The sequence below is a fragment of the Macaca thibetana genome, chromosome 19 (genome assembly GCF_024542745.1).
Source record: "Macaca thibetana thibetana isolate TM-01 chromosome 19, ASM2454274v1, whole genome shotgun sequence".
NCBI classification, from domain to species: Eukaryota; Metazoa; Chordata; class Mammalia; order Primates; family Cercopithecidae; genus Macaca; species Macaca thibetana.
The window spans coordinates 38,623,621-38,649,681 of record NC_065596.1 but is presented as its reverse complement, the minus strand read 5'-3'; the positions used below and the strand labels follow the sequence as shown (position 1 = coordinate 38,649,681).

At 54.6% G+C, this 26,061-nt stretch overlaps 2 protein-coding genes and 1 long non-coding RNA gene across 5 annotated transcripts in view; 2 read left to right on the top strand and 1 right to left on the bottom strand.

Annotated features, from left to right (window-relative positions):
* ZSCAN18 (zinc finger and SCAN domain containing 18) overlaps positions 1 to 26,061 on the top strand; it is a 407,087-nt gene that overhangs the window by 116,103 nt on the left and 264,923 nt on the right. The gene's annotated exons all lie outside the window — the stretch shown is intronic.
* Positions 4,870 to 18,790, top strand: ZNF837 (zinc finger protein 837). 3 transcript variants are annotated; one of them, XM_050768650.1, is made up of 3 exons: positions 4,870 to 4,954; positions 16,511 to 16,620; positions 17,076 to 18,790. In XM_050768650.1, the coding sequence occupies exon 3, from the start codon at positions 17,105 to 17,107 to the stop codon at positions 18,683 to 18,685; it is 1,581 nt and encodes a 526-aa protein (XP_050624607.1). In that variant the 5' UTR covers positions 4,870 to 4,954; positions 16,511 to 16,620; positions 17,076 to 17,104; the 3' UTR covers positions 18,686 to 18,790. The 3 variants fall into 3 exon arrangements, with proteins under 3 accessions (XP_050624607.1, XP_050624608.1, XP_050624609.1); XM_050768651.1 differs by having other exon boundaries at positions 16,511 to 16,721; XM_050768652.1 differs by lacking the exon at positions 4,870 to 4,954 and adding an exon at positions 13,414 to 15,201.
* LOC126941878 (uncharacterized) lies at positions 18,929 to 23,173 on the bottom strand. The gene is made up of 3 exons (XR_007721452.1): positions 22,861 to 23,173; positions 21,797 to 21,860; positions 18,929 to 20,376 (listed from the first exon to the last, which is right to left on the bottom strand). It is a non-coding gene; the product is annotated as an uncharacterized LOC126941878 (long non-coding RNA).

Genomic DNA, 26,061 nt, shown 5'->3' with positions numbered 1-26,061 from the left:
AAACAGGCAGCACTCATCAGGATAGGTTCAGCCCACCCCTCTGAACCTGTTTTCCCCTTCAGTGTGGAAAGGAGAATGCAATCTCAGGCAAGGTCAATGTGAACTCTGTGGCCTGGCCACCATGGTCACTTAATAATGGACATCTTTATAGACCTCATGAGAATGACCCACCATGCTGCAGAGGGCAGGTGCCCTCAGGTGTGGGGTGGTGAATACTACAGAGCCAAGACTCATGCACCCGCCTGCCAGGCCCAGGGTGGTCCTGCCTCCCCAGGTCCCCAAGGTGCTAGGGTAAGATGCAGAATATGACCTCATAGGTCTAGGGCTGCTGGTGCTATGTTCTTCAGACTGGATGAGGACCCCAGGGACTCTGCAGAGATCTACCTCACTTCTGGTACATTGTGTCCATCCTGAGTGGCCCCAGACTGGAGTCCTCACTTCTGGGAAGGCACCCTCTGGGCCCTGCTGGGCCACCTGCCCACTCTCCAGGCAGTCACTTTGCCTGTCCACCGTACCAGCCACAGTCCTACTGTCAGCTGATCTTATGTCCTTGTGATGGCTCCTTTTTTTTTGGAGACCGAGTCTTGCTCTGTCACCCAGGCTGGAGTGCAGTGACCCAATCTTGGCTCACTGCAAGCTCTGCCTCCCGGGGTCACGCCATTCTCCTGCCTCAGCCTCTTGAGTAGCTGGGACTGCAGGCGCCCGCCACCACGCCCGGCTAATTTTATTGTATTTTTAGTAGAGACGGGGTTTCACTGTGTTAGCCAGGATGGTCTCGATCTCCTGACCTCGTGATTCTCCCGCCTCGGCCTCCCAAAGTGCTGGGATTACAGGTGTGAGCCACCGCGCCTGGCCATGATGGCTCCTTAATGCCCTTACTGGCACTTTGGTTGTCTGTTGAAGTCACCAACCTGATTATCAACTCGTTTGGAGTGCGCTGGATTCAGTCCACCCAGTTGCCTGACAGAGCCAAGCCTGGCCCTGCCATATCCCAAACCTGATCTTGTGCCCATGGTTGATCCTTCACGGGCTACTTTGGCCCAGCCACTGTCTGCTTCCGTGGGATGCCCACCTATAATGGATTGAACGGCAGCCCCCAAAAAGATAAGTTCATGCCCTAATACCCAGACCCAGTGAATGTGACCTATTGGAAAAAAATCTTTGCAGATGTAAATTAGTCAAGGATCCCAAGACGAGAGCATCCTGGATTAGTGGGGTAGATCCTAAATCCAATGGCAAGTGTCCTTATAAGAGACAGAAGAGGGCCGGGCGCAGTGGATCATGAGGTCAGGAGATCGAGACCATCCTGGCTAACACGGTGAAACCCCATCTCTACTAAAAATACAAATTAGCTGGGCGTGGTGGCGGGCGCTTGTAGTCTCAGCTGCTTGGGAGGCTGAGGCAAGAGAATCACTTGAACCTAGGAGGTGGAGGTTGCAGTGAGCCAAGATTGCACCACTTCACTTCAGCCTGGGTGACAGAATGGGACTCCATCACACACACACACACACACACACTCCATCACACACACACACACTCCATCACACACACTCTCCATCACACACACACTCCATCACACACACATACACACACATATTCCATCACACATACACACACACACACACACACACTCTTAAGGAAATCTGGCCAAGTATTCCAGGATGCTTCAGCCACTGGGGTTTCCTTTCATGGCTCACCAACACCTTCTCCCCTCCTGGGAACTGCCAACTTCCATTTCTCCTCTGTTCTTCCAGATCCTACAACCAGGATTCTGTGGTGGGGAGCCAAGATGCCCTGCTGAAGCCTCCATCCCCTGAGGCTGCTTCGCAGTAAGCTGCCCGGGCCCTCAGAAGAGGCCTGAAATGGAGTAGAGGCCCTTTGCTGAGGACAGCATAGAGCCAAGAGGGGGACCTCTGTGGAGGGATGGCCAGTAGCAGGACAACTCTCCAGGGTGCAGGGTCCCAGGCCTGCAGACATAGAATAAGCCCTAGCCCAGGGACCTGTGGGATTGGTAAAGTTGGACCCCTTGGGTGGGTGCCCCACTGGAGCTTCCTCTCCAGGTCCTTGCCTGATTCAGAGTCTTGTTCCTGAAATCGCTCCTGTGTGACCGTTGTCACAAGATGCTTCTCTGGTGCTGCCCCTGCAAGAACCCTGCAGGGTCACTTAGACAACAGGCTTGTGTAGACGTGAAGAAAGCCGGCCGGGCGCGGTGGCTGAAGCCTATAATACCGGCACTTTGGGAGGCTGAGATGGCCGGATCACGAGGTCAGGAGATCGAGACCATCCTGGCTAACACGGTGAAACCCCGTCTCTACTAAAAAATACAAAAAACTAGCCGGAAGAGGTGGCGGGCGCCTGTAGTCCCAGCTACTCGGGAGGCTGAGGCAGGAGAATGGTGTAAACCCGGGAGGCGGAGCTTGCAGTGAGCTGAGATCCGGCCACTGAGCTCCAGCCTGGGCGACAGAGCGAGACTCTGTCTCAAAAACAAAAAACAAAAAACAAAAAACGGCCGGGCGCGGTGGCTCAAGCCTGTAATCCTACCACTTTGGGAGGCCGAGACGGGCAGATCACAAGGTCAGGAGATTGAGACCATCCTGGCTAACATGGTGAAACCCCCTCTCTACTAAAAAAATACAAAAAACTAGCCGGGCGAGGTGGCGGGCGCCTGTAGTCCCAGCTACTCGGGAGGCTGAGGCAGGAGAATGGTGTGAACCCGGGAGGCGGAGCTTGCAGTGAGCTGAGATCCGGCCACTGTGCTCCAGCCTGGGCGACAGAGCGAGACTCTGTCTCAAAAAAAAAAAAAGAAGAAAGCGTACAGACTGTCACAGACCCCATAGCCAGTCCCCTCCAGACAAGTCCCCCACACCTATGCCTGCCAAATGGTAAGGCCTTTGACTGGTGCTTCAAACTCCACTCCAGGGCTGCCAGTCAACCCATGCCAGCCCTGCAGGGACAAGGCCTTTGTGTGGTGGCCAGGCCTGTGGTACCACCAGATGCTTCACTCCAGAGGGAGGCCCTTTCTGTGCCTGGGAGTGGGAAGTTCTTCCACATGGGCTCAAGACTCCTCCAGTAGCAGTGCACCCACAGGTGTGAGAAATCCTACTTGGGTCAGGCCAGGTGCAGTGGCTCACACCTGTAATCCCAGCACTTTGGGAGGCCGAGGCGGGTGGATCACGAGGTCAGGAATTCAATACCAGCCTGGCCAAGATGGTGAAACCCCATCTCTACTAAAAATACAAAAATTAGCCAGGCGTAGTTGTGGGCACCTATAATCCCAGCTACTCGGGAGGCTGAGGCAGAGAACTGCTTGAACCTGGGAGGCAGAAGTTGCAGTGAGCTGAGATCGCGGCCACTGCACTCCAGCCTGGGCAACAGAGTGAGACTCTGTCTCAAAAAAAAAAAAGAAATCTTACTTCTGTCCCAATTGGGGCCAGTGGCCGAACCTGTCACATATCTGCACTCCTTTATCTGTGACAATTGTCAAGGCTTTCCTGTGCAACTCTCTTCAGCCACCGAGGGACCCACAAGGCGGGCAGCCCTCCAAGTGCCCTTCAGCCTCCTGCTCGCCCTCAATGAGCTTGGTGAGCCCTGAGTTTTGTACTTGGGCAGGGAGCTAGACCTCTTGACAAGGCTTTCCATGTCCAGACACCCAAAGGATGGAGAAAGGGAGTGGGACAGTCCCAGCATCCCTGAAGCAGATGCGGTGGCGGCAGAAAGGTAGGGCAAATTGGGTCGTATATATGTGCTGGACTGGCCAACAAAATTAGATGTCCCTATGGAGGGCAGGAGCCACACAACAGATGGGGGCAAGAGCTGGGTGACAAATGGGTAGGAGGCCTGACCAGTTCATCCTACCTGGGAGGGCCCTAGAGTCTGCAACACCCAAAGGGGCCGCACATGTTAGAATCAACTGGGGGCCAGGCTAGGGCCCTGGTGCACTGGCTCAAGCCTGTAGTCCCGGCAATTTGGAAGGCTGAAGCACGAGGATCGCTTCAGCCCAGGAGTTCCAGACCAGTCTGGGCAACATACGGTCTATCTCTGAAATAAATAAATAAAAATAAAAAAACGATCCAGACATAGTGGCTCCCACCTATAGTCCCAGCTATTCGGGAGGGTGAGGCGGGAGGGTCGCTTCAGTACAGGAGTTCGAGACCAGCCTGGGCGGGATAATGGGAAGAAGAAGGCAGGGGGAGGGAGAGAAGAAAGAAAATTAGCCGGGCGTGGTGGCGCGCGTCCGTGTTACCAGCTCCTCTGGAGGTTGAGGTGGGAGGATCGCTTGAGCTCAGGAGGTCGAGGCTGCAGTGAACCGTGATGGTGTCACTGCATTCACCTGGGCGACAGAGCGAGACCCTGTCTCAAAAAAGCAAACCAAAAACAACAAAAAAGTAGACTCAACTGAGGACTTTTGACGCGCAGATGCTCGGGCCCACTCCCAGATTCTGATGTTATCGGTCTGACTCGCAATGCGCTCACCAGGACACTTCAGAGCTTCCCAAGTGCTTCACAGCCCAACCTTCCCACCCGAGGGGAGGCTGCGAGCGGCAAGTCGTTTCCGGGTTGGGACCTCTTAGAAATCAGATTGGGAGAAGGAGGCTATCAAGCATTATCATGACCAATCCCCCGCTTTCACGAGGAGGAATGGGCGGGACTCTGCGGCCCTGTCCGGAACGCCGTTTCCTTGGCGACGACGCAGCCGCGTCCTGCCTTTTAGGTGTGGCCGGCCTCTGTTTCTACGACAACGGAAACCCAAGCCTCCCGCTACACCGCTTTCTCCGCAGCGCCAAAGCGGGACAAGACGGGACTACGTTTCCCAGCAGTCCCCGCGCGGATTCTTGCCTGCGCTTGCTGTGGCCTGGGTCCCTCAGTGCCGCGGCGGCCCGGAGGTGGCGGGAGGACGGCTCCGCGCTGCATGCGGGGCGGGGACCAGGGGACCCGTGCGGGCCGCCTCCAGCGAGTAAGTGGCATTCTGCGCGGACCCGCAACCTCGGCCTGCGAGGCGGGGACCTCCCGGCGCATAGCGCGGCCACCACCCCAGTCCCCTCTCCACCTCCGCGGGCGGGGCCCGGGGCAGAGGCTTGACGCCGCGCACTTCCGGTCCTCGCGCTCCGGGTCCGGACCGGCCACAGCAGTCACGACCTTGAGTTCCGGGCGGGACGGGCTGCTGTAGTTCTGGCCCCCGCGTTTCCGTGCTGGGTGTCATTGAAGCCCGCGAGGGGAGGCTCCAGGCCCGGGACGCATCCTGGCGGCCTGCGACTCTCGGAGTCAAGCCCACCTGCTAGCCGAGGCCGACGCCGGCCTCCCTACCGCCTCTGCCCCCGCATCCTGGCCTTTGCACTTGCTCTTCCCTTACCTTGTCTCCAGACCGGTTTCATGCCCGCTCCTCACAGAGACCCGAAGAGTCCGCTGCCTCCCTCCCCGGCGCCCTCGCGCTGCTCCCTGTCTGATGTTCTTCACGTCTTTTTCTCTCTTAAATTGTCTCCTTGTTCATTTCTTCTTGTCTGCGGCCCCCTCCTTCACTCACTGTTAGAGCAGGATACAGCACCGTTTGGCCCTGACACTGGATGTCCTGCGAGGGTTGAAACTTGCTAATCCTCGAGGGTGGAGGCACTGTGGGGAGGACAGGCACAGAAGGGAGCTGTGCCTGCACTCAGAGGACATTTCTTCTGCTGTACAATGCGTGGTGCACTGTTCTTCCCATTGCGTGCGCAGTGTAGAATTGGACATAGGGGCTAGAGTCTGTGTCCCCTGGGACTGTCAGTGTGGGTGAGGTTGGTTTTTGGCTCAGAGAGGTGGAGCCACGCTGAGCTGGGCACTAGCCTGTGTCCTCCACACCTCAGAGCCACCAACGTTGACTTCTCTGCACATTCTGGGTTTTTTTTTTTTTTTTTTTTTTTTTTAATTGTTGTTGTTTTTGTTGTTTTGAGATGGAGTTTTGCTCTTATTGCCCAGACTGGAGTGCAGTGGCGCGATCTCGGCTCACTGCAGTCTCCGCCTCCCGGGATCAAGCCATTCTTCAGCCTCAGCCTCCCGAGTAGCTGGAATTACAGGCATGCACCACCGTGCCCAGCGGCTTCCCGTCATATTCTCTTGGCCAAATAAGACCTCACTGTGCCGTGTCCAACCTCCATGAGGATGTGGAACCTCAATAGCTTTCCTGTGTGTGCTGTCGCTCTGCAGTTCTGCAGGGTTCAGCCTTGGCCACGTTAACCTCTCAGTCCCCCTAAATTGGTAGCTCTGCATCCTGTTCCCAACACCAGAAGCCCTGAGGACAACTAGAAAGGCTGGGCAAGCACCCAGGTGCAAGCATGCTCACCTGGGGCAGATGGGAGATCACTGTCAGAACAGCCTGGGAGAGCTGTAATGCACCATCAAGGATGGGCTCCTGGGGCCTGGGACCCAGAGCCTTGATTGTGTTTGCTGTGCTCAGCCTCAGATCATGGGTCCATGGCTGGAATGTCACCCACCTACAGGTGGGATAGTTGGACAGTGCATCCTGGGAGCAGATCGAGGAGATGAAGAGACTCGGCCATGGTCCACAGCTCCCACCTGCTGTGTCTGGTGCTGGGAGGCAGGTTCTTGTTGCAGCAGAGGAGCCACCCATGGGAGCAGGGCATCTGGGGACCAATCCAAAGATGCTCTTAGCACATGGCCAGCAGGCGCCCCTCAGCCCCCACCTCTCACGAGTTCAGGGTCCCTTTCTGCCAAGTGGGGACTGCTGGTTCTTCAGGACAACCCAGCTTCCCCAACCCTCTGTTCAGACACTGAGCAGTCCTCTGACTCCCCATCACTAGGGATCAGGAGAGCCCCACACAACACACCCATTCTGTCGAGGGTGCTAGATCAGTCTCTATTAGTTTCTATGCTGCTATAACACACTACCACAAACTGGGCAGTTTAAAACAACAGAAAGTTATTCTCCGAGTCCTGGAAGCCAGAAGTCTGAAATGAAGGTGTCGGCAGGACTGTGCTCTCTGATGGCTCTGGGTGGGGTCTTTCCTTGCCTCTTCTGGCTCCTGGCGGCTCCAGGTGTTCCTTGGAGTGTGGCTGCATCACTCCAATATCAACCTTCATCTTCACATGGCCTCCTCTTCCCCGTGTCAGAACTCCCTTTGCCTCCTTCATAAGGACACCTGTCATTGGAGTTAGGACACACCCAGGTTATTCAGAGTGATCTCATCACAAGATCCGTACTTATGTCTGCAAAGACCTAATAAGGTCACATTCTGAGAGTTCCAGGGTTAGGGCGCTGGACGTATCTTTTGCAGGGTGAGGGACATCTTTCAACCTATTACAGCCTCCTTCAGTGGAAGCTGCCGGTCCTGGGTGACCTCATGTGCCCATCCATTCTTGGGCCTGTCCATTGATTCCATGGGGACCAATTGTCCCTGTTTGGCCAGGCTGCCCCAGGTATGGTCTTTTACCTGGGAAGTCCTCAGCCCCTACCTCCCTAGAGTTCTAGGAAGTCATGCTGAGTGCTGATCCTTGCCCTGCTCATGCCACCAGCTGTTGTACAGACTGTGACATGAAGCCGGCAGCCTTGGAGCTAATAGCAAGGCAGGTGGCCAGGTCCCTCCATCCCTGACACTTGGGTCCCTGTGACCTGGAGTTATGTCAGAGAGGTCCAGATCCTGACTGTGGGGCTTCTGGGATGGCACATTGTGAAAGCGGGGCCCCTGATCTCCTGCTGCTCAGCATCCATAGTGGCATGCTCCCTCTGCCGTGTAAGGGGCTGGAGTCCACTCTGGTACCCCCATCAGAGTTTATGGCTGGGGAGTTCCCGGCCCTGTGTGTGGGGACCTCAGATCCCAGTCTGGCAATGACCCTGGACCGACCCCCTTAGCAGTGGGTCCTGGTGGCTTTCTCAGGAGCTCTTCAGTCAGCCTGGCCTCTCAGAGGCAGACTAGGGAACACTACAAAACCTGCAGTGCTCAGACAGAGGCTTAAAGAGTGTGGGGAGATGGGCAGGATGGGCCTGCCCCGAATAGCCAGGTCCATGGCCAGCAGATGGACTCCAGAGAGAGAAGCCTACACCTGTGAGAGACAGACGCCAGATACTGGGGATGGTGGTTGGGAGCCAGCGGGCAGCCTGGGTGTGGACAGAGCTCCATGGTCAGACAGACCAGAATATGTGTCTCCATGTCCTGCGTCCTGCCCTCAGTCTCCTCCCTCCCAAGTCACAACTTCCCATCTGGTGGCAGCAATGCCCTTGGGCATGTGCCCCTGTAAGGAATTGCCCTGTGCCCTGAATATCATTCCCAGCGAGCATGTTCAGTTTCTAATGAGTTTTCTTTGCTTTCTTTGCTTTCTTTTTTTGAGATGTGGTCTCGCTGTGTTGCCCAGGCTGGCGTGCAGTAGTGCGATCTTAGCTCACTGCAGCCTCGATCTCCCAGGCTCAAGCGATCCTCCCACCTTAGCCTTCTGGTAGCTGGGGCTACAGGCATGCACCACCACACCCAGATAGTTTTTGTTTTTGTTTTTGTTTTTTTTCTTTTTCTTTTTTTTGAGACAGAGCCTTGCTCTGTCGCCCAGGCTGGAGTGCAGTGGCGCGATCTCGGCTCACTGCAAGCTCCGTCTCCCGGATTCAAGTGATTCTCCTGCCTCAGCCTCCCGAGTAGCTGGGATTACAGGCGCGCGCCACCTTGCCTGGCTAATTTTTTGTATTTTTAGTAGAGATGGGGTTTCACCATCTTAGCTAGGCTGCTCTCGATCTCCTGACCTCGGGATCCATGCGCCTTGGCCTCCCAAAGTGTTGGAATTACAGACGTGAGCCACTGCGTCCGGCCATTTTTTTTCTTTTTTTCTCTTTTTTTTTTTTTTTTTTTTTTTTTTTTTGAGACGGAGTCTCGCTCTGTCACCCAGGCTGGAGTGCAGTGGCGCAATCTCGGCTCACTGCAAGCTCCGCCTCCCGGGTTCACGCCATTCTCCGGCCTCAGCCTCCCGAGTAGCTGGGACTACAGGCGCCCGCCACTGCACCCGGCTAATTTTTTTCTATTTTTAGTAGAGACGGGGTTTCACCATGGTCTCGATCTCCTGACCTTGTGATCCGTCCGCCTCGGCCTTCCAAAGTGCTGGGATTACAGGCGTGAGTCACCGTCTTTTTTTTTTAAGACAGAGTCTCGCTCTGTCACCCAGGCTGGAGTGCAGTGGCGTAATCTCGGTTCACTGCAAGCTCCGCCTTCCTGGGTTCATGCCATTCTCCTGTCTCAGCCTCCCGAGTAGCTGGGACTACAGGCGCCCACCACCACACCCGGCTAATTTTTTGTATTTTTAATAGAGACGGGGTTTCACCATGTTAGCCAGGATGGTCTCAAACTCCTGACCTCATGATCCGCCTGCCTCGGCCTTCCAAAGTGCTGGGGTTACAGGTATGAGCCACCGCGCCTGGCCTTTTTTTTTTTTTTTCCAAATAGAGACAGGGTTTCACCATATTGCCCAGGCTGGTCTCTAACTCCTGGGCTCAAGCCATCCACCCACCTTGGCTTCACAAAGTGCTGGGATTATAGGCATGAGCCACCACACCCAGCCAAGTTTTCTCTTTGACATGAGTGAATTAACAGACACCTGGCTAAAGAAAATGCTTTTACCCAGAGCTTAAGCCTCTGATGTGGAAACTATGCTCGGTACTCTGGTACGCAGTTGACTTGGCTGTGTGAGAGAAATTACTTTATTTTCACCTAGAGATTTAAAAGAACTTGTTTTTCTCTCTTTCTTTTCTTTCTTTCTTTTTTTTTGTTTGAGACGGAGTCTTGCTGTGTCGCCCAGGCTGGAGTGCAGTGGCCCGATTTCGCCTCACTGCAAGCTCCGCCTCCCAGGTTCATGCCATTCTCCTGCCTCAGCCTCCTGGGTAGCTGGGACTACAGGCACAACCAGGCCTGGCTAATTTTTTGTATTTTTTTTAGTAGAGACAGGGTTTCACTGTGTTAGCCAGGATGGTCTCGATCTCCTGACCTCGTGATCCGCCCGCCTCGGCCCTCCAAAGTGCTGGGATTACAGGTGTGAGCCACCGCGCTCGGCCAGGAACTTGTTTTTCTCACTACAAATGTATTGTTTAAAAGAAACCACCTTCGGCCTGGCGCGGTGGCTTGTGCCTGTAATCCCAGCACCTTTGGGAAGCCGAGGGGCAGATCACTTGAGGCCAGGAGTTTGAGACCAGCCAGGCCAACATGGTGAAACCTTGTCTCTACTGAAAATACAAAAATTAGCTGGGCGTAGGGGGCGGGCATCTGTAATCCCAGCTACTCGCCAGGCTGAGGCAGGAGAATTGCTTGAACCTGGGAGGCGGAGCTTGCAGTGAGCCGAGAGTGTGTCATTGCACTCCAGTCTGGGCGCAGAATGAGACTCTGTGCCAAAAAAATAAATAAATAATAAAAACAAACAAACCACCTTCATCCCATGCAGTGCTTTCATGTGACCAGGGCTCAAATGACATCCCGGATGTTACAGGGTGGGCAGACGCCTGGCAGGCTGCAGGCAAGAACACTGTGGCATGGGTGCATTCTACTTTTTTTTTTTTTTTAAAGATATAAATCAGCCGGGCGCAGTGGCTCACACCTGTAATCTCAGCATTTTGGGCGGCCGAGGCAGGCGGATCACGAGGTCAGAAGTTTGAGACCAGCCTGGCCAATATGGTGAAACCCCCTCTCTACTAAAAATACAAAAATTAGCTGGGCGTGGTGGTGTGCTCCTGTAATCCCAGCTATTCAGGAGGCTGAGGCAGGATAATTGCTTGAACCCGGGAGGCGGAAGTTGCGGTGAGCTGAGACCGTGCCCCTGGTTTCCAGCCTGGGTGACAAAGGGAGACTCCGTCTCAAGAAAACAAAACAAAAAGATATAAATCATGTAACAAATAAATCATTTTACAATTCAGGTTGGGTTTTAGTATATATATATCTAATATATGTATTTACATTCTATATATACTCTAAATATATATGTAATTATATATATATGTGTGTGTGTGTATATATATTTTTTGAGACAGAGTCTCGCTCTGTCACCCAGGCTGGAGTGCGGTGGTGCGATCTCAGCTCATTGCAAGCTCCGCCTCCCAGGTTCACGCCATTCTCCTGCCTCAGCCTCCCGAGTAGCTGGGACTACAGGCACCGCCACCAGGCCCGGCTAATTTTTTGTACTTTTAGTAGAGACGGGGTTTCACCTTGTTAGCCTGGATAGTCTCAATCTCCTGACTTCGTGATCCGCCAGCCTCAGCCTCCCAAAGTGTTGGGATTACAGGCGTGAGCTACCTGCCCGGCCATGTTTTCGTGTGTACATATATATGTGTATATATATATACACACACACATATATGGTTTTTTTTTTTTTTTTTTTTGTGATGGAGTCCTGCTCAGTCACCCAGGTTGGAGTGCAGTGGTGCGATCTCGGCTCACTGCAGCCTCCACTTCCCAGGTTTCAGCGATTCTCTGCCTCAGTCTCCCAAGTAGCTGGGACTACAGGAATGAGCCACCACACCCGGCTAATTTTTATATTTTTAGCAGAGATGGGGTTTTCACATTTTGGCCAGGCTGGTCTCGAACTGGCCTCAAGTAATCTTCCCACCTTGGCCTCCCAAAGTGCAGGGATTACAAGTGTGAGCCACCGCCTGGCCAGGTTTTAGTAGATTGTTTAGGTTTTAATATATTCACTATGTTGTGCAACCATCACCACTATAATTTCCAGAACATTTTAATTACACTAAAACAAAACTCGATATCCATAAAGCAATTACTCCCCATTCTTTTTCCCCTCAGCCCCTGGCGACCACTAATCTCCTTTCTGTCTCTATGGATTTCCCTATTCTGGATATGTCATATAAATGGAATTATGTAATATGTGGTCTTTTGGGACTCACTTCTACTTCCCATGTTTTCTAAAGTCCATGTTGCAGTATGTGTTAGTACGCATCCCTTTTTATGGCTGAATAATATCCCATTCTATGGATATACCACATTTTATTTGTGCATTTGTCATTTTATATACTTGGCTTGTTTCCCCATTTTGGCTACTGTGAACAGTGCTGTTGTGAACATCTGTCAGCCAGTGTTTGTTGAATGCCTGTGTTCCTTTTTCTTGGGCGGATACCTCGGGGTGGAATTGCTGGGGGTGCGGTAGCTCCATCTTTACCTTTCTGTGGAACTGAAGGTTTCCACAGCAGCTGCACTGTCTGGATCCCCACCAGCCAGGTCGGAGCGTGTTCTCTGCTTTCCTCTTTTTTGCCAGGTCTTCTGGTCTTCAGGGCAAACACTGAGCGTGGTTAGTGCCAGCTGAGGCCAGTCAGCTCACCTGCAGTTGGGGAGCCCCAAGACAGAGCTTACTGCCAGCAGCTTTGCCAGTCCTGGTGTGTGAGTGGTGCTTTTTGAAATCTGGACCTCCCCGCCACGCCCCAGCTCATTTACTTTATTCCCACAGTGAGTCCATACTCCACATTCTGGAGAGGCTTCCCTTGTCTCGCTGCGGGGGCCTGGGAGAACCCCATCCGGACTCAGGGAGCCCAGCTCCCTCTACTCTGGTGTCTGTTGTGGGTTAGATTCACGTCCACCTGCTGTTGGGATGGTCAGTGCCCATGAGCAGGTGGGGCCCATGGCTGGTTGCCTCCCCATGTGCCCATATCATTCCCCATCCTGTTCTTGGGAAGCTGCATGGTCAAGACCTGAGGGCAGAAGGGACAGAAGGAGAGTAACAAGCTACATCAGCAGCCAGCCAAGCCCTCACCTGGAAGGAGGAGCCTCAGACTCAGATCCACAAGTGTTTGGGAAGAGGATGTTTGTAACTGAGTGTCCGTTCTCTCTCACACCCTTCCACCTGCGTGGGAGGTGACAGGTCACCCTGTGCACAGTCCAGGCCACAGGGCAAAGCATGCTGGTGTTCAGCACCACCCAGACGTACTCCTACTCAGAGAAGTCCCTTACTTCCAAGCATGCCTCCTGGAGTCGCAAGCTCCAGCTGGCTAATTTGATAGGTGGAGAGACGAAGGCACCAAGTGGCAGAGCCCACAGTGGGGGGAAGGTGATAGATTTTCTCTAAATTAGACCTGACTAGTGCCACTCTTGAAGGAGGAAGATCGAGGAAGGATCAGCGCCTCTGTGAGTCTGCATCTGGCTCCAGAAGTCTCAGGAAAACCCAGACCCTGAGTGGCTTTTTTTTTTTTTTTGAGACGGAGTCTTGCTCCGTCGCCCAGGCTGGAGTGCAGTGGCACGATCTCGGCTCACTGCAAGCTCCGCCTCCCGGGTTTACGCCATTCTCCTGCCTCAGCCTCCCGAGTAGCTGGGACTACAGGCGCCCACCACCGCGCCCGGCTAATTTTTTGTATTTTTAGTAGAGACGGGGTTTCACCGTGTTAGCCAGGATGGTCTCGATCTCCTGACCTCGTGATCCGCCCGCCTCGGCCTCCCAGAGTGCTGGGGTTACAGCCTGAGCCACCGCGCCCGGCCTGAGTGGCTTTAGGTGCAGAGAGGGAGGGGCAGCCTCACCTTTCCTGTCTCACACAGGCCTGGAGGGGACAGGAGGGTTGTGCAGTGATCACATGTGACAAGTGAGGCTGAGAAACCTCACATCACACCAGAGTCCCTTTGTCCTTACTGTCACCCTGGTTTATTAGCAAATGCCTGGCCTGGAACCAGTTACCTGCTGAACCCTTGCACTGGGCCTTTCTGCTCTCCAGCTCAGGCCAGCAGCCTCCCAGAGAGCAGAGCAGGAACCGAGCCTGGCTGCTGGGAAAGCCCTTCGTGACCTGCAGAACTTGTCCAGCTCTGCATTTTTGTCTTTAACCAGTTCGGTATGTTTAATTTCCACTCAAAAACATTCATCCCCAGAGTGCTGGTCATCAATGCATTTCTGTCATTGTGGTCATGATGTCCAAGAACGAAATAACCCCCCAGGGACAACTGGCAGCAGCTTCCTTTGGAGAACTGCGGCCAGTCGCCCTGAAGTGTCCTTCGCTGAAAAGTCAACATGTAGAGTCTTGGTTAAATGCTTCGTGAGTCCTTTTAGTTCCTGGTCATGTTATTTCAGGCCACCAGGTGGCCCAAGGCAACTGCCTGTTAGAAATTTGCAAAACAGACAGAAAAAGTGACATCAGGTCAAGGACGTCTCACTAAATACTTAAGATTTCAGAGACATTTATTTATTTATTTGTTTGTTTGTTTGAGATGGAGTCTCACTCAGCCGCCCAGGCTGGAGTGCAGTGGCGTCATCTTGGCTCACTGCAACCTCTGCCTCCCGAGTTCAAGCGATTCTTCTGCCTCAGCCTCCACACCCGGCCCTCTGAGACATTTAATAAATGGATATCGACTAGGTGTGGTGGCTCACGCCTGTAATCCCAGCATTTGGGGAGGCCAAGATGGGTGGATCACCTGAAGTCAGAGTTTGAGACCAGCCCGGTCAACATGGTAAAACGCCAGCTCTACTAAAAAAAAAAATGCAAAAATTAGCCAGGCTTGGTGGCGGATGCCTATAATCCCAGCTACTCGGGAGGCTTAGGCAGGAGAATTGCTTGAACCCAGGAGGTGAAGATTGCAGTGAGCCAAGATCGTGCCACTTCACTCCAGCCTGGGCAACATGAAACCCTGTCTCTAAATAAATAAAAATAAATAAGTAACAAACAAATAAATAAATCAAGGGATATCTGGCCGGGCATGGTGGCTCATGCCTGTAATCCCAGCACTTTGGGAGGCTGAGGTGGTCAGATAACAAGGTCAGGAGTTCAAGACCAGCCTGGCCAACATGGGGAAACCCTGTATCTACTAAAAATACAAAGATCTAGCCTGGCGTGGTGGTGGGCACCTGTAATCCCAGCTACTCAGGAGGCTGAGGCAGGAGAATTGCTTGAACCCAGCAGGCGGAGGTTGCAGTGAGCTGAGATCATGCCACTGCACTGCAGCCTGGGTGACGGAGACTCCGTCTCAAAATAAATAAATAAATAAAAATAAATAAAATAAGGGGATATCTGCTTTCCACAGAAAAAGGAATACAGGACAAAGGAGAAGAATCTGAGCTCCTGTGCTCAATGAAGCGGCGATTTAGAAGGTGCCACAAGTGTGTCCATCTTGTGCTCTGCATGTGACGTTAGCCATCCGGGATTCATAGTCCAAAGGCTGCACTGGACAGATCCATCTTTGTTCTGGAAACAATAAGATCTAGGGAGGGGACAGGAGGATAGTGCGGTTATCACTCGTGTGAGGCTGAGAAACTTCACATCACAACACAGTGAGGAAAATTCCCTTTTTTTTTTTCTGAGACGGTGTCTCGCTCTGTCGCCCAGGCTAGAGTGCAGTGGTGCGATCATGGCTCACTGCAAGCTCTGCCTCCCAGGTTCACGCCATTCTCCTGCCTCAGCCTCCCGAGTAGCTGGGACTATAGGCTCCTGCCACCACGCCTGGCTAATTTTTTGAGACGGGGTTTCACCGTGTTAGCCAGGATGGTCTCAATTTCCTGACCTCATGATCCGCCTGCCTTGGCCTCCCAAAGTGCTAGGATTACAGGCGTGAGCCACTGTGCCCAGCCCCTCCCTCCCTCCCTTCCTTCCTTTCTTTCTTCTTTCTCTCGTTTTCTTTTTTTTTTTTTTTTTTTGACAGAGTTTCGCTTTGGCTGGAGTGCAGTGGTGCAATCTTGGCTCACTGCAACCTCCACCTTCCGGGTTCAAGTGATTCTCTTGCCTCAGCATCCTGAGTAGCTGGGATTACAGGCGTGCACCAGCACGCCTGGCTAATTTTGTATTTTTAGTAGAGATGGGGTTTCTCCATGTTGGTCAGGCTGGTGTCAAACTCCTGACCTCAGGAGATCCACCTGCCTCGGCCTCCCAAGGTGCTGGGATTGCAGGCGTGAGCCACTGTGCCCGGCTGTCCTTTGTTTTCACTTGCTCTTCAATTGCTTGCTTAGGAGATGAATATGTATATATGCACGTGTGTGTATCTCGGCAAAGTCCCCTGTCGTAGGCAGGATAAGGGCCCCCTGAAAGATGTGCACGTCCTGGTCCCTAGAACCTGTGAATATGTTACTTCCCAAGGCAAAAGAACTGAGTGTGGTGAGGTTTTGGATCCTGAGATGGGGGGGATTCCTGGATTATATGTGGTTGGCCCAGTGTGATCACAAGAGGCAGAAGGGTCAGAGTCCTGTAAGGAGTATAAGGAGATTTGACGACAAACCCAGAGAGACGAAGATGTCTTACTGCTGGCTTGAAGATGGAAGAAAGAAAAGTAGGTGGCATCTAGAAGCTGGAAATTGTCCTCAAACGTCCTCCCCAAGAGCCTCAGGAAGGAACCCACACTACTGAAACCTTCCCTTAGGACTTCTGACCTCCAGAACTGTGAGATAACACGTTTGCATTGTCTCAAGCCACTATGGGGGTGGCAGTTTGTTAAAGCAGCAGTAGGTAACTAATGTAGCCACAGCAGAATTTTAAAATAGTAATAGCAGGCACTAGGCCTTGCTAATGTCCACACTTGCTGGAATGATCTGGGTTGCCTGTCTCCCTACTCAGCTGTTTACACTTACCGTTATCATACCCATTTTGTAGATGAGGATGCCAGGCTTGAGAGAACCACCACTTCCTGGTTGAAGAGGGGAGGGGCAGCTCAGCATTGGCCTCTGCAGCGCGGATCTCCCGGCCAGGCTCTCAGCTGTCAGGTGAGTTCACCTCACACCTCCCAGGAGACACGGACAATGGCAGTGAATGGAGCCAGGAGGACCCGGAGTGTGGGCTTGCCACTGAGAAGCTGAGGCCAGGAGTAAGTGAGATTCTGGGGAGCTCGCAGCTGAGCAACGGGGGAGTCCCTGTTGCTTGGGGAAGGGGGACCAGGGAGGGCCTTAGCCAGGGGCACAGTGTTTTGGGAGCTATTGTTGGGGAGGAGCAGAGATGCGGGCAGGGAGAGCCTGGGAAGCTGTTCTCTGGGGTCTGGGTGGTGACAGTTTGAAGAGGGGCAGGAGGCCCTGCCTATATCACTCCATGTCCCCTTTCGAATCTGCAGAGAGCTGGGGGCTGCCCAGTAGGTGCCAGCTGTGGGATGGTCGCTCTTTGGCCCAGTTCTCCACTTCTCTTCTCCTGGGAACCGCAAACCTCCATTTCTTCTCTGCTCTTCCAGATCCTACAACCAGAACTCTGTGCCCCAGGATGGAGGCTCTGGCCCAGAAGGCTGGGCAGGGAGGAATCTCCACGGCCGATGCCCGGGGTGCCTCTGGGGCCTGGGAGAAGAGGCCCGAGGAGCCGAGGCCCCTCGAACAGGACCGAGCTGGGAGCCGCCCCACTCAAAAGGGGGACCTGCGTGGAGGGATGGCGGACGGTAGGACGACTCCCCCAGGTGGGGGCTCCCAGGGCTGCAACCTCAGGGTGAGCCCGGGCTCGGGGATCAGACCCCTCGTGCGGGAGCCGCGCAGCCCCACCTCTTCTCAGGACCCTGAGCTAGTTACCCGCGAGGGGCTGCAGGCCGGGGAGGACCCCTGTGGGAGCCCGGCGCGTGGCAGGGACTGTAGCAGGAACTCCTGCCTGGCGCGGCATCGCGGGGTGCCCGCTGGGGAGACGCCACCCGTGTGTGACCCCTGTCCGGAGCGGCTCCAGAACTGCCCCCGGACTCAACTGTGTGAGGTCCACACGGACTGTTGGCCGTGCCAACTGGGGACGGGCGCTCCGACCTGCCCGAGGACCCCAAAGCCGACCTCCCGCGGGAGGAGCCCCTCGGTGGAGCAGCCCCAGGCTTGCGCGTGCGGAGAGGCCTTTGCGTGGAGGGCCCTGCGGATCCCCCAGGAGCGGCTACAGGCGATGGAGGAGCCCCGTCCGTGTGCCCGGTGCGGGAAGCGCTTCCGCCCCAACCAGCAGCAGCAGACGGGCAAGGGCCCCCCAGTGTGTCCTGAGTGCGGCCAAACCTCGCGACCTCGCCCGGGTGTCCCCAACCCCCCGGCCCAGCGGCTGTACGCTTGCGACGAGTGTGGCAAGGCCTTCACGCGCACCTCCAGCCTGCTGCAGCACCAGCGCATCCACACGGGCGAACGGCCCTACGAGTGTGCCGAGTGCGGCAAGGCCTTCGTGCGCTGCTCCGGCCTGTACCGCCACCAGAAGACGCACTCGGCCGAGCGCCACCGCCGTGGCCCAGTCCTGGCCCGGCGCGCCTTCCGGCTGGGGTGCCCGCCCTGCGGGGACTGCGGCGAGCGGAGTCCCCGACGGGGGTCGGGAGCCGGGGAGAAGCCGTACGAGTGCGCCGACTGCGCCAAGGCCTTCGGGCTGTTCTCGCACCTCGTGGAGCACCGGCGTGTGCACACCGGCGAGAAGCCCTACGCTTGCCCCGAGTGCGGCAAGGCCTTCAATCAGCGCTCGAACCTGAGCCGGCACCAGCGCACGCACAGCAGCGCCAAGCCCTACGCGTGCCCACTGTGCGAAAAGGCCTTCAAGGGCCGCTCGGGCCTGGTGCAACACCAACGCGCGCACACCGGCGAGCGGCCCTACGGCTGCCCCGAGTGCGGCAAGACCTTCCGCGGCTGCTCCGAGCTGCGCCAGCACGAGCGCCTGCACTCGGGCGAGAAGCCCTATATCTGCCGCGACTGCGGCAAAGCCTTCGTGCGCAACTGCAGCCTGGTGCGCCACCTGCGAACGCATACGGGCGAGCGGCCCTACGCGTGCGGGGAGTGCGGCCGCGCCTTCAGCCAACGCTCCAACCTCAACGAGCACCAGAAGCGGCACGCAGGCCGCGCCGCGCCTTGACCACCGGGAGCCGACGCTTCGCCCAAGCGAACCCTGCGTCGAGGAGGGGCCTTTGTCCCCGAAAACCCACTGTTTGTAACCTTGATTAAACTTCACTTTGTACACATGGCGTCCACAGGCTTCCACTAACTCGAGTTTTATTTGACCTTTTCTAACAGGGCACACAGCATCTGGTTGCAGGCATACGCAGTAATAATCTCGAGTGGCCGCAGATCTGGCCCAGACGCTGTGTCCACGATCTCTGTCCACACAGAGCCGCGGTGCCTGTTACTTGGCTCTCTGGTATGCGAGGAAACGGGGAAAAGTGACTCTCCAGAGGCACAACCATAAGACGGTGAAGGCAGAATTCGAACCTAGGGCCTCTCATGCCCCTTAGGCGGCTTCAGGAGCCTTGGGACCTCGGGGTGTTTGCACACGCTCTACCGTAGCCGGCCTGGCACAGCTCATAACCCTCCAGAGGTGAGACCTCAGAGCAGGCTTCTGCCTGTCCCGGCCCTGGCGGCTCCGTAGTCACGGCAGAAAGGGTTCCCTTTGGTGAAGTGCGATGCCCTGGCAAGCTTGCCCTGGTCTGACTGACGGTCGGGGTCGCCCTATTGTCATCCCCTGCCGGACTCCAGACTGAACTGAATCTCCCCAAGCCTCCGCGGTGTGAGTGGAAGTGGGTGCCTGAGGTGTCAGCACAAAGTCCCCAGCACCGCAGAGGTGAGAGTCCACCGGGATCTAGCACAGCATGCTTTTTCCCAGCTATGTAAGTGGCTGTCCATGGCTATGATTCCAGTTTCTGCCTGCATTTCATCCACGCTGGTTCCAGACAGACCCAAGGCTCCCACTCCAGAGGCCGACTGGAGCAGGCCGACTAGGGACAGATCTGTACAGAGCACCTTGCCCTTTGGCGTGCGGTTTCCTCCTCACACCAGCTGGGAGGGCCGGGAGGATGCTTGCTCCTGGCTCAGCTAGAGCACTGGAGAGGGCAGAGCCCTGGGCCCTCAGGGCCTAGGCCTTGTTGCTTCCAATAGGGTTCCCCAAGTGTGGCCTGGGACCCCCAAACAGAAGAATCCTAAGTGGCCCCTGCAGCCACACTGGGGACCGCCTGGGCTGGTCACTTGACATTTACCACACTCTGTGGCCCTCATGCTACTGTGCAGACGGGCACTGTTTACGCCTCAGACATTGGTGACCCCCCACGGAGTACCTTCTTATTTGCCCTTGCCAAGGTCAGACCAGGGAAAGCGCCTCTGAAGGGTGGATGCTCAGAGCTTCCAGTGGGGCAGCCAAAGGGTAGGGCCTGAAACCAGCCTCAGAGGCCCCTGGGGAATCCACCCAAGAGAAACTCACCTCACAGTGTCCTCTGTCTTCCACAGCCTCTAAAAGGCCCAGGTCTTGGTTAATCCAGGACTCACCCACCAGGGGCTTAAATTTTTACCCTCTGTTCTGGGAAAAGCATCCTGATGAGGCAGGCCCTGCCCATGGTCCTCCTACCTGGTAATCTCCTTGATGCTCTCCCCAGCCTTCAGGAGAGGGAGAGCAGTGCTCGCCCTGCCCCTAGTCCCCCAGGACACTTCCCGCAGAATTTCCCCAAGCAGCAGCTCTCCTGGTGTTCTGTGGCTTTTATGTGCTGCTCAGTCAGGTGTGGCCAGAAGAAGAGACACAGGACAAGCTCAGGAAAACAAAGTCCATCATGCTTACAGATCCTGGAAACAGGAGGCACGGCCCATGAGGAAGGACACATGAGAAAGTACAGCATCTGTCGGAGGCAGCAGGGGCAGGAGCAAGGGGGAGCTCTAAGCCAGAGCCTTTACTGGGGTTTCCAAGGGAAAAGCAAGGCAGAGCAGAGCTCACAGCACAGGACTGGCTAGCTGGAGTGATTCCTGTGGGCCTTCAGCTGTGGGAGTGTCCCCCAGCTGCTTGGCTCCTGTTCCTGGGATGATTAAGACAGAGGAATATTGTCTCCTGCGGTGTGTGGACCAGATAGAGCCACCAGTGAGGCTCTGGATTGGTTAGTCTGCATATCAAGGGTATGCTCCAGGCCAAGCGTTATGGCTCAGGCCTGTAATCCCAGTGCCTTGGGAGGCTGAGCTGGGCGGATAGCTTGAGCTCAGGAGTTCGAGACCAGCATGGGCAACGTGGCAAAACCCCGTTTCTACTAAAAATACAAAAATTAGCTGGGCATGGTGGCATGTGCCTCTAATCCCAGCTACTTGGGAGGGTGAGGCACAAGAATCCCTTGCACCTGGGAGGCAGAGGTTGCAATGAGCTGAGATCGCACCACTGCGCTCCAGCCTAGGTGAGAGACCAAGACTTTGTCTCAAAAATAAACAAATAAACATTTATCATTGCACACGTTTTCTGTGGGTGGGGAATTTGTGACCAGCTTGGCCTGTGATTCTGGCTCAAGGTCTCTCACGAGGTTGAAGTCAACATGGCAGCCAAGACTGCAATCATCTGAAGGCCCCACTGGGTTTGGAGGATGCACTGCTCCACTGCCTCTCCACAGGACCGCAGACCTGAGTTTCCTCATGGCCAGGCAGCTGAATTCTTCCAGCATGGGTGACCCAAGACTACAGGCACATGCCACCACGCCTGGCTAATTTTTGTATTTTTAGTAGAGACAGGGTTTCACCATATTGGCCAGGATGGTCTCGATCTCTTGATCTCATGATCCGCCCGCCTCAGCCTCCCAAAGTGTTGGGAATACAGGCGTGAGCCACTGCGCCCAGCCCCGCTTTTTTTTTTCTTGAGACAAGAGTCTAGCTCTGTCACCCAGGCTGGAGTGCGGTGGTGCAATCTCGGCTCACTGCAACCTCTGCCTCCCAGGTTCAAGCAATTCTCCTGCCTCAGCCTCCCAAGTATCTGGGATTACAGGTATGTACCACCACACAGGGCTAATTTTTGTATTTTTAGTAGAGACGGGGTTTCACCATGTTGGTCAGGCTGGTCTCAAACTCCTGACCTCATGATTCGCCCACCTCTGCCTCCCAAATTGCTGGGATTACAGGCCTGAGCCACCCCGCCTGGCCAATAATTAAAGCTAAAATTGACTCTCAGGCAAATGAGATAAAATGAACATACGTTAAATATTTTAACTTAATAAGAGAAAGAGTAAAATGTTACCAGTTATTTAATGATGGAGGAAAGGACCAAAAGCCAAGGAGTACATCGAATGCAGCTCTAGGTGCTGAAAAAGACAAGGAAAGGTTCTACGTTAGAGCTTCCAGAGGGAGCTCAGCCCTGTCAACATGTTGTTTCAGGTCACTTATATCGATGTCAGACTTCTGGTCCCCAGAACTGCGAGAGAATATATTTCTGCTGTTTTAAGCCACCAAATTTGTGGTAATTTGCTGCATAACCACAGGAAACTAACACACCATCCCTCAGTTCTGCTTTTCTGTATGGACTTCATTCTCTAACAGATTCATCCCTCATGAGGGCAAGAAGGCAGCAGCTGCCCCAGCTGACAGGTGCTCACAGCCTCAGGTTCAAAGCAGATAGAGGCCCTAACAGTTCAGAGAGAAGTCCCATGATGCTAACAGGTCCAAAGTGACCATTGCCAGGGCCAGGGGGATGGACTGCCCCGTGCTGCGGACCTGGGCCATGTACCCACACCTGCCCAAACCACCTGGGCTGGGGTGAGAGCTCCCTAGTACAAATTGGTACAAAAAAAAAAACTCGTGCACGCCGGGTGCAGTGGCTCACGCACGTCTGTAATCCTAGCACTTTGGGAGGCCAAGGTGGGAGGATCACTTGAGCCCAGAAGTTCAAGACCAACCTGGGCCATGTAGCGAGATCCCGTCTCTAGCTATTCATTTATTTTAACTTACAGCATCCGGTCTATGTTGTTTTTTGAGACGGAGTCTTGCTATGTCACCCAGGCTGGAGTGTGCAGTGGCACGATCTCCGCTTACTGCAACTTCTGCCTCCCAGGTTCAAGCGATTCCCCTGCCTTAGTCTCCAGAGTAGCTGGGATTATAGGCGCACGCCAACAACCCGAATTTTTGTATTTTCAGTAGGGACGGGGTTTCACCATATTGGTCAGGCTGGTCTCAAACTCCTGACCTCGTGATCTGCCCGCCTCGGCCTCCCAAAGTGCTGGGATTACAGGAGTGGGCCACCGCGCCCTGCTTATTTATTTTAGCCAACAGCGCCCGCTGTTCCCAGGCGGTCTCCCAAGTACTAACCAGGCCCGACCCTGCTTAGCTTCCGAGATACGGACTCTAGGGGATGCCAGCTTAGTGGGTGTTCCACAGCGCGTGGGTGTGAGATGCAACTCAGTGGCGTGAACTCAGCGAGTTTCCAGGGTGGTAAAGACGGCCTGGGGCGGAGGAGGACGGCCAGGGAGGAGCTACATCGGCCCGACCTGCGTTCACGACCCGGGCAGCCCTGGGCGCCTGTGTAGCTGTTGGATGTGTGCCGCAGCGGCGCGCCGGGTACAGGAAGGGGCGGAGCGCATCCATGGCAACGCAGGACGCCAGAGTAGCTCGGCCTTGGCACCGCCCCACGGGAACCAGAAGGCGCGCGCCCGCAGCCGCGCCACAGTTACGCAGGCGCGGTGGGGAGAACCGCAAGGCTTTGGGCCGCTCCGCCGAATGCAACCGCGCCCCCCAGGAGACCCGGTACCCCCCTCCTACCATTCCCCGTGCCTCCGTGCGGGCCCCTCTCAGGCAGCGCGTAGTGGACGCAGGGGCGGGCTGAGGACGGTGAGTGACGCCAACGGACACCCTCCGGCCAAGCACAGATCTGTCCTCCGGCTCCAACCACTCCCGCCGCGCGGGGCAGGGCGGGGCTCGGCCCTGAGCAGCGCTCTCTGGGACCACAGAGATAGGCCTCCGCGCCCTCCAGAGCGGCCCGGAAGTGGCTCTGCTCGGGCCAGAGGCGACCGTGGTCGGGGCGGAAACGGCTCCTGTCTGCCGCTTGCTCGGTGAACACGAGCCTTATAGCATTCAGTTCTGTAGCATCGTTCCTCCTGCTCGTTTATTCTTTGACTCATTCACTCATCACTCCTCCAGCCTTGTGGCTCCGCCTTCATGTCCTGCCGCGCCATCATTTCTTCCCACATTCATTTATTCGTTCATCAACCCCCACCCGCGCCTCGTAGTTCCGGAGCTCACCAGGCTAGGCCTCGCCTCCGAGACTGCGGAGCTGCCCGCACAGGCCTCGCTCCACCCGGCCGCAGCCTCTTCCCATTTATCCACCCCGTATTTGTCCACTCTAGGCCTTGGGGGTTGGTGGGGAGACAAATACCCGTGACCGGTCAGACGAATGCCCGTTGTTGGGGGCGTGGGCGCTGGGACTGACGCGGGAGGTGGCTCTGATCATGTCGTGGTGAGGAGGAGGCGTTCAGGTTCAGAAAGGGCACGCGGCGTGGATGTGAGTACGTCGGGGAGGCTGGAGCAGCGAGGCCGACAGGAAGGACCTTCCGTGGCTCACATGGTATCCCACGACGAGGACGGACTCAGGACGGCAGCCCTATTAGATGGGGCTGGGGGCTGGCGAGTCGGGGTCGCACAGCACAGGCCCTGGATGAAGGGGCAGCGGTGCCTGGCTCCACCTTAAGAAACATGGGCCCTTGGGGGCCCGGATTTCTGGGTCTTCAATACACAAATATAGATTTTTATTGAAATCGGATGTCATTTTAAAATTTAACCTTTGATTTGAGGTAATTATAAATTCACATGCAGTAACACATAATGCATACCCTATGTACCCTTTACCCAGTTCCCCTAAAGGTGGCATCTTGAAAAACTAGAGGTCAGGTTCGGTGGCTCATGCCTGTAATCCCAGCACTTTGGGAGGTCAAGGCGGGTGGATCCCTTGAGCTCAGGAGTTAAAGACCAGCCTGAACAACGTGGTGAAACCCCATCTCTACTGAAAACACAAAAATTAGATGGGAGTGGAGGCTGGTGCCTGTAATCCCAGCTACTCAGGAGGCTCAGGCAGGAGAATCGCTTGTACCCAGGAGGCGGAGGTCGCAGTGAGCCCAGATCGCGCCACTGCACTCCAGCCTGGGCAACAGAGCGAGAGACTGTCTCAAAAAAAGAAAAGAGAAAAACTAGAGTACAATATCACAACCGAGATGCAGAACATTTCCATTACCACAGGATCCCCGTGTTGCCCTTTCAGAGCCGCATACCCTTCCCTCCTACCTCTGCCCCCTGTTAACCTCTTTTTGTCAACTAGTAATCTGTTCTCATGTCTACCATTTTGTCATTTCACGAATGTTGCATAGACTGGGCGAGGTGTGTGGCGCCTGTAATACTAGCACTTTGGGAGGCCAAGGTGGGTGGATCACCTGAGGTCAAGAGTTCGGGACTAGCTGACAGGCCGGGCGCGGTGGCTCACGCCTGTAATCCCAGCACTTTGGGAGGCCGAGGAGGGCAGATCACGAGGTCAGGAGATCGGGACCATCCTGGCTAACATGGTGAAACCCCGTCTCTACTAAAAATACAAAAAATTAGCAGGGCGTGGTGGCAGGCGTATGTAGTCCCAGCTACTTGGGAGGCTGAGGCAGGAGAATGTTGTGAACCCGGGAGGCAGAGCTTGCAGTGAGCCAAGATGGTGCCACTGCCCTCCAGCCTGGGCGACAGAGCAAGACTCCCTCTCAAAAAAAAAAAAAAAAAAAAAGTTCGGGACCAGCCTGGCTAACATGGTGAAACCCCGTCTCTACTAAAAAATAAAATATAATAAAATAAAATTAGCCAGGCCTGGTGGCAGGTGCCTGTAATCCCAGCTACTGAGGAGGCTGAGGCAGGAAAATCGCTGGAATCCTGGGGCAGAGGCTGCAGTGAGCCGAGATTGTGCCACTTCACTACAGTCTGGGCGAAAGAGTGAAACTCCATCTCAAAAATAAAAAAATAAAAAATTAGCCAGGTATGGTGGCACGCACTTGATGTCCCAGCTCCTTGGGAGGCTGAGGTGGGAAGATGGCTTGAGCCTGGGAGATGAGATCATACCACCGCACTCCGGCCTGGGTGACAGAGCCAGACCCTGTCTCAAAAAAAAAAAAAAAAAAAAAGAAAAGAAAAGAAAGTATTGCATAAATGGAGTCATACAGTTTTTAAGCTTTTGAGATTGGTTAACTTTTTAAAAAACATAAATACCATAAAATTCATCCTTTAAAGTATATGCTTCAGTGGTTTTTAGTATATTCAGTATTGCACAGTCATCACCACTAATTCCAGAATATTTTCATCACTCCCACAGCTGTATCTCCCATTTCTGTCTTCCCTTTAGATCCTGGCAAACACTAATCTACTTTCTGTCTCTTATAGACTTATCTGTTCTGGACATTTCATATAAATGGAATCACATAATATGAAGTATTTTGTGTCTGAATTTTTTCATTTATACTTAGCATAATATTTTCAAGATTCATTCACCTT

What these genes read in the sequence shown, in the direction of transcription:
- ZNF837 (XM_050768650.1), top strand. Translation starts at nt 17,105, where the DNA reads ATGGAGGCTCTGGCCCAGAAGGCTGGGCAGGGAGGAATCTCCACGGCC.